This window comes from Terrapene carolina, unplaced genomic scaffold, assembly GCF_002925995.2.
Source record: "Terrapene carolina triunguis isolate 2854851 unplaced genomic scaffold, T_m_triunguis-2.0 Scaffold236, whole genome shotgun sequence".
NCBI classification, from domain to species: domain Eukaryota; kingdom Metazoa; phylum Chordata; order Testudines; family Emydidae; genus Terrapene; species Terrapene triunguis.
In genome coordinates this window covers 12,003,737-12,015,910 of record NW_020664587.1, presented here as the reverse complement: position 1 = coordinate 12,015,910, position 12,174 = coordinate 12,003,737, and the positions used below count along the sequence as shown (strand labels likewise).

The window sequence follows — 12,174 nt, the reverse complement described above, 5'->3', positions numbered from 1 at the left end:
GCACCCTTCAAAGCAGACGCTCGCTCGTCCCTTCCAGTAACGAGGGGAGTGCATGGGGTGGGGGGGGGGGGGTTGCTTTTGTTCTTTTAATATCTTCAGAATAAAGTTTTGTCTCCGTGCAGCTGCTTGTGGGATGATGTCAGACCTAGGCATGCTGAGAGCGAGATTTCGTCTATCCCTGGCTGGGGGAGGCCAGTTTACATCCAACAACTCCCAGCCCTTTCCTCGCTCACTCCCTGCAGCCAGTCGAGCAGGAGAGGGCTGGGAGATTACAGCAGCAGGTAGGACACGTGTCAAGCCGAGTGGAGGATCCCTTCCCCTCAGTACAGCAATGGGTCCGAGCAACAGCACCGCCTTGGGGAGGAGGCTGGGAGGGCAGAGGCTGGGAGAGCATGAGCCATGAGGCCAGTGCAGCATATGGGAGAACAATGGGGGGAGGAAATCAAGCCCCTGAGGTTGCTGGGACAGCAGAGCCTGGTTGGGGGCAGGTCCATGAGGTTGATGCACGAGCGGAGGCTCCTCTGGCCTGTTCAGAGCCACACCGTCTCCACTCTGCCCTGCCTCAGGAGGACACGGCCCTCACTGGCTTCCCGATTCTCCACTGGGACAAGCTGCAACGTGACCTTGAAACGACATGGGAAGCGAGTGTGAAAACGGAGTCGCCGGGCACTAGAGCACCCCTAAAAGCAAGGCAGCGGGCCGCAGTGCTCAGACACAGGCCTCAGCGCTTGACTGATCAGGCAACACTCCATGCGGATCCACTCTGAGCCCCAGCCTGTGTCTTTTGCACAGGGCGGCCCTAGTTACACACATCAGACAGAGCCAGGCTCTAGCCTCGGCCTTTTGATCCTGGTCTCTGATGGAGGTGGGATCCCCAGTTTCCATTTGGGGGCATGCAGGGCTTTGGCACCCAGGCAAAGCTGCTCAAACACAGCAGCTGGATTGAGGAAACCCTCTGCAGTGCTCAAGCACACAGTGGCTGAAAGCCCTGGGAAGAGCTACACAGAACCATCCCCTCTGATGGCCAAGTCCCTAAGTGCCAGGCTGGGAGGAGCTTTGGGATCATGGGCAGCAGCTCTGACAAGGAGTGAGCTTGGCCCACGGCAAAGCTGGAGGGGCCTGAATCAATAGCCAACCGGCATCTCCCAGCACTGGGAGCTGAAGGACGGGGTCACTGGTATCACAATGGGACGCCTGGCCCAGCTGCTCTGACTTACCACACCGGCCAATGGGTGGGATGGAGCCAGCCACTTGGGGCCAGATCCTGAGCTACTACAGCAGCCCCATTGACAGCGCTGGGAGCGAGCTGAGAAGCTGACATCATCTCCCCCTGTGTACATCCCACGGAGCAGAAACAAACCCCGGGATTCAGCCAAAGAGAGCAGTTACAAATAGGACATTGTGAATCCAGTCCCACAGCCCTTAGAAGGGGGGAGACAAGGGGTGGGGAGACCAGGCACGCCAGGGTTACCTTTTTCTTGCGGGTCCTCCGACACAGTTTCAGGTTGAGGAGCGCGAGGGTGAGCAGGAAGCACCGGATGCTGAAGATGATCTCCACCGCGTCGAGTATCAGGGACATGGTCCAGAGGGACAGCGTGGAGCTCTGCGGAGAGGAGTGGGGCCTGAGCCAAACCCACCAAAGCCAAGGGGAGCTGTTCCATTGAGCTCCACCTTCCCAAAGGCCCGATCCAAAGACAGGCACGTTGGGGTTAACAGTAGGTTCAACGCCCAGCCCTGCTGCTGACTCACTGTGCGATCTCAGGCAGGTCATGTCCCCTCCTCCCCGTGCCTCAGTCTCCCCCTCTTTAAAGCAAGGATGATACTTTCTCTAGCCCGGGACATTTAATGCACAAGTGTCTACAGCCTTCTGAGGTCCCCAGACGGAAGGTGCGAGAAGGGCACAGTGGTGGTGGTATTAGAAGCAGCGACATGATCAGAGCCTTTAAGGCCAGAAGGAACCATTAGATCATCTAGGCGGACCCTGGCCATTCATTTTCACCCAGAGGCCCCTAGATTAAGCCCACAGATTAACATTCCAAGAGCCTGAACTGCACACTGCAGGGAGAGTCCCCGGTGCACCCTATGCTCAAGGCCCCTGCTATGGGATCCCAGCAAGTGAACCACGCCCCCACGCTACAGAGGACGGCAAAAATAATCCCTGAAACCCCATAAACACCCCGTATGCCACCCCCAAGGTCCCAGCTGCAGCGGGGTCTCACTGCAGCAGCTTCTGCCCTTGCTGGGTGGGCGCCAGGAGCATTACTAGATACTGCTATGCCAGAACGGGAGCGTCCCCCTCTCACAGGGATGTCAGACCCTCCCAAGCACTTACATAGACGCGGGTGGGGTCGAAGGCGCACTCGTGGGAGATCTGGATCAGTTCCACATCGGCGAAGGTGCAGGTGGCCAGCAGGGCGTTCCCTTTGTTGACGAAGGTGAGGATAATGGAGACCGCCAGCCCCACGGAGCAGAAGAGCGAGAGCAGGGTGCTGCTTATGCTGAGGGAGAAGACTGCCCACTTCTGTGGCGAGTCAGAGAGAAACACAGCTAGTTACAGCAAGGGCTGGGGGGGCACAGGCCCACGGGGCAGGCTGCCTGCATCCCTCCCACTGCTGGCCCTTCACACAGATGCCAGGGAATTCAGTCATCACAGGTGCACGTGGTCTGACCACAGGCCTGGGCGCACCCTCCCACTGAGTCACAGGGGGTACGGACCAACCATATTCTACGAGACATCCCCTGGTATCCCACCACAGCCTTCCCCCAGAGAGCTACAGATAAGCCATGTCTGGTATCTTTCATGCAGCTGCCCTTTCTTTCCTTGAAGGGTGGGTGAGTCACCCTGCACTGCACCCTTAGAGACAGACTCAGCCTCTGCCTCAGTTTCCCCAAAAGGAGAATCATGAGATTAATTTAAAAGTTTGCAAGTACTTCAGCTTCCTCCCCCTCCTCTATCCCCAACCCTCTCCTGGGGTGGGAAGGGAGCTTACCCTCCATTTCCATTGCCCCTAGACATGCGTGCTACTGTCTCCCGAGCCTTACAGCCTGCTCTGGGGTTTGACGCTCGCATGGAGCCACTAAAGTGTGTGTGTCTAACTCGTGCAGTGCAGCTCTCTCTCGCTGGGCGGGGCACGGAGCTGCAGCCTCACCAGGCAAGTTCCCAGAATGCATTCCCAGGCTCAAGTTCAAACAAATCTTTTCCCTCTAATGTGCCAGAGGGGAAACTTGCAAACAGCCGAGAGGATCAGAGAACCCAGACAGACCCATCCAGAGTGAAAGACGAGACACGCTCGAGAGAAACGGGCCCTTTCTCCAGCAGACCGCTGCCTTTGGTAGGGGCAGGCTCCTGCAGCACGACAGGACTTTGGGGGAATTCGGGAGCCGTCCTTACCAGGGCTGTTAGGGAAAGGTATCTGGACAGCACAATCGCAGCTATGCCACAGGAGATGGTCTGCAAAGGAAACAGACACAGCAATGGGGGGAGATGCTCTGCCAAGCCCCTCAAGTTAGAAAGAACTGGTACGGAAAGCCCCAGGGACTTGGGGGCTGTCGTCTTACCCCCACATTATTTGCTGTTTACTTCAGTTGGTTCCTCCCCAAAAAATCTAAACTTCCTAGCCCTCTGCTATAGATGCAGCTGGATAGCCGCCCCTATAGAAATCCAGGCAGCGCCACCCTTAGGAGCCTGCCTCCAGGGAAACAATCGCATTGCCATTCCCCACAATAGGGTGCCAACGTTCAGGGCCAGCTGTGACTATTTAAATGCGGATGTTATTAAAACCAAAAGGAGGCACTGTTTCACCCTGCTGTCCCACCGCTCGCTTCGGAGGAGGTACAGCAGGGAGGAGGCTGCTCCAGCAGGTGCCAGAGATCGACAGGACTCCGTGACCTCTTCCGAAGGGCTGGCTCGTAATCGGGGCTGCAGCTCGCCTTCCTGAACCAGGCTGAGCTGACGTGCCAACTGCAGCAGCTCAGCCCAGGGGAGAGTCACACCCACCCCTCATTGTGGAGTGAGGCACGTCACTGAACGTTCTGCAAGTGCCTGAAATAATAATAATAATTAGGGTTAACAATTAAACTGACTGGTGCCGGCTTGACAGCTTCCGAGGCCAGCTTGGGGGGGGAAGAGAACTCCGGTGGCCTTAGAAACCCCCGGCAATCAGAGACTTTAAGGGTAGGTGATTTTCTAGGATTGGCTTTTATTTTTGTCAAGGGCTTAATGTTCGCAAGCGTTGGAAAGGCAGCGAGTGCTCTGTACCGGGGCCCGCAACAGGAGCTTTCCCCAGTCGCTACTGAATCCGCGCTCACCGGTTCTAGAGCTTTCCTTAAACACAGCTTGGCAGCACCCGGTTTCTAACAGGACCTGGGATGGTGTCTGTCCCCCCAGGTGAGTCTCTTGCAGGGGCTGCAATATTCACATGAGAATCTGCCCAGAATGGCTCCATCTGCCATCCAGGTACTTAACTGGCCCCCATGGCTGCAGTATCTCTCCTCCCAACACCCCTGGGAGGTGGGCAGTGCTATTAGCCTCATTGGACAGATGGGAAACTGAGGCACAAAGACTACGTGATTTGCCCAGGTCTGTGGCCCAGCAAGGAATTGAACCTGGGTCTCCCAAATCCGAGGGTAGCGCCCCACCCACTGGAGTACCCTCTCCCTTTTCATTGGCTGGCGAGACTAACAGGGACGGCTCCACGTACTGTGACGTATTATGGCCCCAGCTAGACCCGGGCGCCATCATGCCAGTCCCTGCCCCAAAGAGCTGCCATGTAGCCTAGGTACCTTTTGGTGTCAGACTGGGGACCAGATTTCTCTTGCTCACCCCAGTGCTGAATCTGGCCCACCAGGCTTTGGGCGGGGGGTCTGTGGCTGATGCTGCAGCCATGGCTGTTCCACCTACAGCAGCCATAAGAATGAAGAGGTACAGAGCGCCCATGTGGGCTGCAGGAAGGGAAGAGACCGCAGCTCTCAGGCCCGGACTCGGCGGGTGAGGGGGGGGAAGATTAATCAGGAAAACAAAGAAACTTTGATGCCAGATTTTGTTTGCTTAAACAGCAGCAAGAAACTGCAGGTGGGGGTGGGGAGGGGGATCTCTGGCCACACAGCTCCCAGGCCCAGCCATGTCAGGCATTTAAAGCCAAGTGCTTTCCCCTGATGACAGCCCTAGTAAGTAACTTGGTCAGCCCTGGGAGGCAGCAGAGCACGGCTTTGTGTGGGTAGAGGGAAGCGCGGTCTTCGCACCCACGCTCCACTGGTCCCCAGCAGGATCTCCCATCCGTCGGCCTCTACTTCAGCAGGGGGCTTCCCACCAAACACCTGCAGCCTGGAGAGAGACGGGCATTCCCCTCCACCCCACAGCTTTAACCTAGGGTGTCCCCTCCCAGACCCTAAACCACATCTTATGGTCCGTCCACTCTGCCTCCTAACAAGCATCCTCTACCCCCGTTCTCTGTAGCCTCCCCGCCCCCGAGCAGAGCCAGCATGCCAGGAGAGCAGTACCAGGATGGCCGAGGTCACCGAGATGATGTTGGCGATGGCGTACTGCAGGGAGATGGCATCCTGGGGGTTTGCCACGTAGCGCAGCACGGTCCCCTGCACGAGGGCTCCGGAGATGAAACTGAGGTGTCCGATCACAATCAGGATGAGCCCCGTCTTCATCAGGAGCTTCTGTAAGCTGCTGGGATCGAGGGTGTCTGTGCAGGAGACAAGGGAGGGTCTCAGCTCGCTGCAGCTCTAGTTCGGGTCCAGGCAGCACCACGATGGGCAGGCAAAGAACAAGCACAGCCACACAGACCCCTGCCCCGAGGACCTTACAGCCCCGCTGACACTGCCGTGAGGGGCGGAGCGGGCACGGATGAAGCTATGAGAAGCACTGATGCTGTTGTAATGCCCTATAAAAATCCCCTCTGAACTCCTGACCAGGACTCTGGAGCAGCCAAAGAGCCTGTCCCAGAGAATTTGCCCTGTGGGTGGCAGGGCACGGCTGGGGTAGCTGAGCAGCACAGACGGGATCGGTCCCAGTCCCACACCCGCCAGTCGAGTCTCAGGGCTGGGACATGAGCGCACGGCGGTTACACACGCCCGACCAGCGCCTGGGCGAGCGCGGCAGCGTTCTCAGACAGGTGAGTGGTTTGGACAGGGCACGGGAACAGAAGTGGAGCAGAGGGATGGGGCGAGCAGAGGGGAGCGGTGCCACAGGGCGGCACTGACTGAAGAGAGGAAGGATCGGAAGGGAAGAGAGCAAGGCTGTGGGGGGCTCAGGGCAGTCCAGCCCCAAGGCACAGGGCAGCTGTGCTATCTACAAAGGCTTCTAGAGGGGCCCAGAGAAGCAATAAGATAGTGGATAGGGCGGGAGAGCCGAGTGGAACTGTACTCAGGGTTCCTTAGCTAGGAGGGCGCAGGAGCACCAGGTAGGTGGCCCCTCGGAGACTCCATTCCCAGCCTCTCCTCGCAGGACGGGCGGCAGGAGCACTGGCCCATATTCCAGTCCCAGCATCAGGGGCCCTGGCTGCTGGGGGAAGGTCAGTTACTCCTGCTCCACTCTGTCCTTACGGGAGGAATGGAATGAATAGCGGGGAGCAACGCGGGCCAGATCGGACTCTCCCATAGCTCCCTGCCCCGAGAGCTCCAGCAGGTGGATCTAAGACCCTGGAGCACAGAGACTAAGAAAGGGACAAGGAAGTTCTGTAATCAGAAGCTTCCTACAAAACAAACAGATTTCTTTAAAGATTAACCACAAGTTAAACATCAAAACGCCAAGAGATCATCTCCTCCCCTCCCAACAAGGGTGTGAGCGGGAGGGTGCCCAAGCCCTCTCCACACTAGAGCTTACAACTCTGCGAAACGGAACTCACAACTCATGTGATCCTAGCAACCCGCCATGAACTGCTCTTTGGGGCAGGGCTTTCTTACTCCTATTCCAGACCTACCCTGTTCCAAACACAGGCTGGCGCCCCTGGTGCAAAGCCTTTCGAGATAGCAGAGCCTGATGCACCTGTACGGACAGGAGCTCTGCTTTCTGGAGGTGATGTTATCAACCGCCCGCCCTCCCCTGGGACCAGAGCTCACAGATGGGGGATCTGGGTGGACTGTGCTTCTATTCCCAGCTCGGTCAGGCACTGGGTGGCCTTGGGCAAATCACTTCGCCCATTCTGTGCCCCAGCTGTAGACGGAGAAGGATGCTGCCCAACCTCACGCTTCCCCAGAGCCTTGGGTGGAAGGTGCTGAAGAAGCAAGAAGTGCTACGTTGTGGCCTCTGGTGACCAGCTCCCAGGACTGCCCCCGGAATCCTGTGGTCACCCCCTCCCTGTGATCAGGACGAGATCTGGGCTTTGATCCTCCGGCCTCATTTCTCACGTTTGCAATCCCACTGATCGTTTCCCACTCGCCAGCTTTAGCTGGGGCTCCTCATTTCCAAGCTCTTACAGGAAGGTCTTTGAGAAAGAAAAAAAAACCCACCACAGGATGATGCAGAAGAGGCCCCACCAGTCTCCAATCCACCACTGCCCTTCCAGTCTGGCCCCCGAGCCCATCCGGCCGGACCAGGGTGCGAAATTCCCTCCCCTCCCTGTCACTTTGGGGAAAGGAAGCCACTCACCCAGTCGACACATCTTGGCAGCTCTCAGATCAGGCCATTGTTGCTTCAAAGAGGGTCCATGTTAAGGCGTCTCTGCTTTCATCCCCTGGGAGCAGGCAGAGACAGGCTGAGTTCCTGGCACTCCCTGGCCCTGCCCCGACCTGCGCACACTCTTCCATGCACCGAGTCCCTGCCGCAGCTGCAGTTACCTTCCCATGGCTGTTTTAAATCTGCTCTTCCTGTTTGACTAGCTCCCTAGGCCAGAACAAAGGGCTCAACTCCACCTTCCCCTGCCCCAGGAAAGGTGATTCAGAGCTCAAACCCCGCCCACCGCAGCTCCCATCTCCTGGCTGCAGTGATCTAGGTAGGTAGGCCTCTCCCTGCAGAGGGGCCAGGCACTGCATGCTTCCCTTGTGATCCTGTGGCTCCAGGTTCCTTGGCTCCCAGCCTAAAGGGACAGCCTGCAGTGCAGCGGGACTCTGGAGCGAGGGAGCTGGTCCCCCGACGTGAGTAAAGTTTTAACAGAAATCCCAAGATAGAGGTTTTATACCATGCAGGCAACCCACTCCTTACACGGGGCGTTTGCCGCCCATCTACATGCAGCTGCCAATCTCCAAGACTCCCCAGTCTTCTTGCTTGGGGGTGTCCGTCCACCCACCCTGCTGACCTCCCCATCTTGGAGGCGGTAACATTGCACACTTCAAACCCTATCCCAGGGTGGTGATTCTATCTACATTTCTATACCATGGGGCACCATGTCATGCCTGCCCCAGCAACTCTGCACCCTACCCCTCCACTGGCTTGCATGTAGGCTTTCCCCAAACAGCCGCATGCCGAAGATGCAATCACTAAACATTCTTCAGGAAGTGCTGGCTTTAAGGCTCCCCCATGCATCTTACAGCTGAAGTCATGCTAGCAACAGCGTTGCTAGGAGAGCTCTTCCATGGTTTCCTTGACTTTTATGAGCAAGGATTCATCTCACTGCTCCCTGGGGACTACAACTGCCGCTCTCAAGCCATCCTTTTGCACTATGATCACAGAAAACCTGCTAGAACTGCACAAGCAATAACCCTGATGCAGGCAGGGCCTCTCTTGGAGGAGAGCTGGGAGGGCCTCTCTCAGCTGGGTGACAAGCTCAGCTGGGTGACAAGCTCAGCTGGACTGTATGTTCCATTGTCACATCCCCAAACCACAAGGGGGTTTTGATGTGTCCAGGCATTTTAGGTCACTCGCTCACTCAATTTTAAGCAGTTTTGCTGCTAACGTTCTGTGGATTTCTCCTTCCACCCTTGCAGATGGTTAGCACATCCCCCCAACGATTTCAGCTCCCAGGAGAGCCTGCACACAAATTTCAAGGCAGAACCTTCCTACTCAAAAGGTTTACAGTTTCTGCATCCTCTTGGTGCCTAGATGTGACAGTGGTGGGTGCACCAGAGAGATCCAGCACTGAAGAACTGTGTGGAAAGCGGTCCCAATCAGAGCCCACGGGGAGAAGAAATCAAGTCTCCGAATGTAGAGTATGGGTGAAATCTTGGCCCTAAGTTGACAGAATTTCCATGGACTTAATGGGACCAGGATTTTATCCCGTGCAATCTCCAGGCCTTAGAAACACAGCCAGGCTGTGAATGAAAGAACTCAGGAGGTAGCTGAATTCTTACGGAAGTGGCATAATCTATTTAAGGTGTGTCATAACTATAAAGGGAAGGGTAACAGCTCTCCTGTGTACAGTACTATAAAATCCCTCCTGGCCAGAGACTCCAAAATCCTTTTACCTGTAAAGGGTTAAGAAGCTCAGGTAACCTGGCTGACACCTGACCCAAAGGACCAATAAGGGGACAAGATACTTTCAAATCTTGGGGGGGGAGGGAAGGCTTTTGTTTGTGCTCTTTGTTTTGGGGGTTGTTCGCTCTTGGGACTGAGAGGGACCAGACATCAATCCAGGTTCTCCACATCTTTCTGAACAAGTCTCTCATATTTCAAACTTGTAAATAAACAGCCAGGCAAGGCGTGTTAGTTTATCTTTGTTTTCTCAACTTGTAAATGTACCTTTTACTAGAGTGTTTATCTCTGGTTGCTGTACTTTGAACCTAAGGCTAGAGGGGGGTCCTCTGAGTTCTTTAAGTTTGATTACCCTGTAAAGTTATTTTCCATTCTGATTTTACAGAGATGATTTTTACCTTTTTCTTTAATTAAAAGCCTTCTTTTTAAGAACCTGATTGATTTTTCCTTGTTTTTAGATCCAAGGGGGTTGGATCTTGATCCACCAGGAGTTGGTGGGAGGAAGGAGGGGGGATGGTTAATTTCTCCTTGTTTTAAGATCCAAGGGGTTTGGATCTGTATTCACCAGGGAATTGGTGAAAAGTTTCTCAAGGCTTCCCAGGGAAGGGAATTAGCTTTGGGAATGGTGGCAGCGGACCAGATCTAAGCTGGTAGTTAAGCTTAGAAGTTTTCATGCAGGCCCCCACATTTGTACCCTAAAGTTCAGAGTGGGGAAGCAGCCTTGACAAGGTGTTATTTTCAAAATCCTTCCACAGCTACAGCATTAGGCAGGTGCCACCATGGAGCCAGACAGACGTTGTTAATAATTCACCTCTCAGTCTGAGCTCCATGCCAGTCTCTTGTCCTACTCAGTCATTAGAAATTGCTCCATCATTTTGTTACTACAGCCTCTCTTCTACTCCAGTGCAGCGGATGCCCAGTGCCTGCTGTGCACTCTTTCCTCCATTTGGGATGTCTTGTTACTACTTGCCTTGCATTGTGCCCTGTGTAAGGCTTTGTTCAGTTTCTCCTTACTACAGACACTTGAGTTGCCTTACAAAGACTTCCTTGCTAGGCAGCCATCCGGCACAGTATGGTCTCCTGTGGGGAGAGAACTGGATACAGTGAAGGAGATGGGTATTGAGGTGAAGGACACTGCACTTCTATGGGGACAGGAGCAGAACACTTACCAACAGAGATCGCTTCTGTGCGAAAGACGCCCAAGCTCCACCTAACCCGCTGACAAAAGGAGAGCAGGAAAGCAGGAGTGAAAGACTCATGATTGAAGTGTCTTTTCTTCACTAGCAGTTGCCAAAGTCATGCACCCAAGGCTACAAGTTCTAACGCAATCTGTGCCACCAAACTTTCCACCGCCACCACTTGTCGTCTCAACTCTATGCTACTGCCGTGCAGTTACTCTTCGTGCCATCCCTGTTGCTGCCGCACCCAACGCCAAGCTCTGTACCTGCAGGTCTCCCAGGGCCTCCCCCATCTCCAGATATCGACCTCAGGGGTGTGAAATGCTGCAGACTGTTCTCACAGCCTGGAAAGCAGGGCCATATCACCCCCCACAGCCTTAATCCGATTCAAGATCTGCGCTCTACTGGATAATCCAGGGACTTCCCCACCTCACCCTGTTTCTAAGCATAGGTCCCTCTAATCCCACTACCTGCTCTTGATCACGGTGTTTGCCACCGCCTCTGTGCCTCTCCAGTTGTGGCCGCCAAGCCACATTCAACCATCCTCCTCACTAGGAGCGACTCTCTACAAAGATCATGAAAACAAGATACTGATTAGAACGTCTGTGATGACAACAGAACAGCTGAACTAGTTGTGACTAAATGAGGATATGAAAAGTTTCCTCAGCTGAGCACAGGATCTGCACATCCCATCATGTTTTCTATATTGCTTGTGTCAGGGTTTTGTAATCCCCACTCCTGCTTTATGGTGTGGGCTATTATTCCCTTTCAACTATTGCAGTTGGCAGTCACTACTGCAATACCCAGCACACCCTGGTAGGGGGCGCTGGAGTATTATGCACAGTACTTGCTTCACCTCATCCCATTTCTCCTGCAAGTTGTCACTGGTACATTGCTAACACGAGTCAGCCCCAGAGCTGGGATTTCATTCCTTATTAAAATCCTGGTCCCTGGGTCAGGCCCTTTTTCTTGATTGGGCAGCTGCTCAACCTAGGGGTGGGAAAGTCAGGAAAGGTTCCTGTTAATTCGTATCGCATTGACTAATGGGCCTGTTTTAGCACTAGCTGGATTTTGTAGCAGACAGTGACGTGGGTGGGTGGATGCTGCAGTCTCCATATTGCCCCATCCAAAGCAACACCACCAAAATCTTACCTGAACCTTCCAGAAGAAGTTCATGTCCACCAGTCCTTGCTCTGCAGCTCGCTCCACTCACTGGGAGGGGAAAGCAGGTCCATTCTCAGTGACACTAGTAAGCCACCTTTGGCTCACAGCAAAGCTCGGCCAAAAGAGCATTCGGCTAGTCCCACTCCAACCTCCGTTTGCTAAGTAGCCTCTGGTATTTACAAAATGCAGTGAACAGTAGGTGCCTGGCTGGCTGAGGAGGGGGAGAAGATGAAGTTTAGAGGGACTGCGTGTATAGTTGCGTTAGAACTCCGCACTGCTAGCAGGGAAGCACCACAAAGCAGGACAGGAAGTTGCCGAGTCGTCACTGCTTTGTCATACAGCATGCAATTGTTCCGTATCGGATTTCGATTCCTCCGCAGCACACTGGAGACGTTCACCTCCAAATGGCTCCTCCTGTCCAGTGCAGCCCTATTCTTCACTCCGGAAAGCGTAGGTCAGGAGTAACCTCCATGGACA

General features: G+C 54.7%; 1 protein-coding gene across 1 annotated transcript; it reads right to left on the bottom strand.

Moving 5' to 3' along the window:
* Positions 1–461: 461 nt before the first annotated feature.
* TMEM54 (transmembrane protein 54) lies at positions 462–5,670 on the bottom strand. Its single transcript, XM_029912666.1, has 5 exons — positions 5,500–5,670; positions 3,392–3,451; positions 2,333–2,521; positions 1,472–1,603; positions 462–623 (listed from the first exon to the last, which is right to left on the bottom strand). Exons 1-5 carry the CDS (start codon positions 5,656–5,658, stop codon positions 531–533), a joined length of 633 nt encoding a protein of 210 aa, XP_029768526.1. The 5' UTR covers positions 5,659–5,670; the 3' UTR covers positions 462–530.
* Positions 5,671–12,174: the final 6,504 nt, after the last annotated feature.

Coding starts and splice junctions, on each gene's coding strand:
- TMEM54 (XM_029912666.1), bottom strand. CDS start 5,658: ATGAAGACGGGGCTCATCCTGATTGTGATCGGACACCTCAGTTTCATC. Junction 3,452..5,499: donor CGGTGACCTCGGCCATCCTG/GTACTGCTCTCC, acceptor TTTCCTTTGCAG/ACCATCTCCTGTGGCATAGC. Junction 1,604..2,332: donor TCGACCCCACCCGCGTCTAT/GTAAGTGCTTGG, acceptor TCCTCTCCGCAG/AGCTCCACGCTGTCCCTCTG.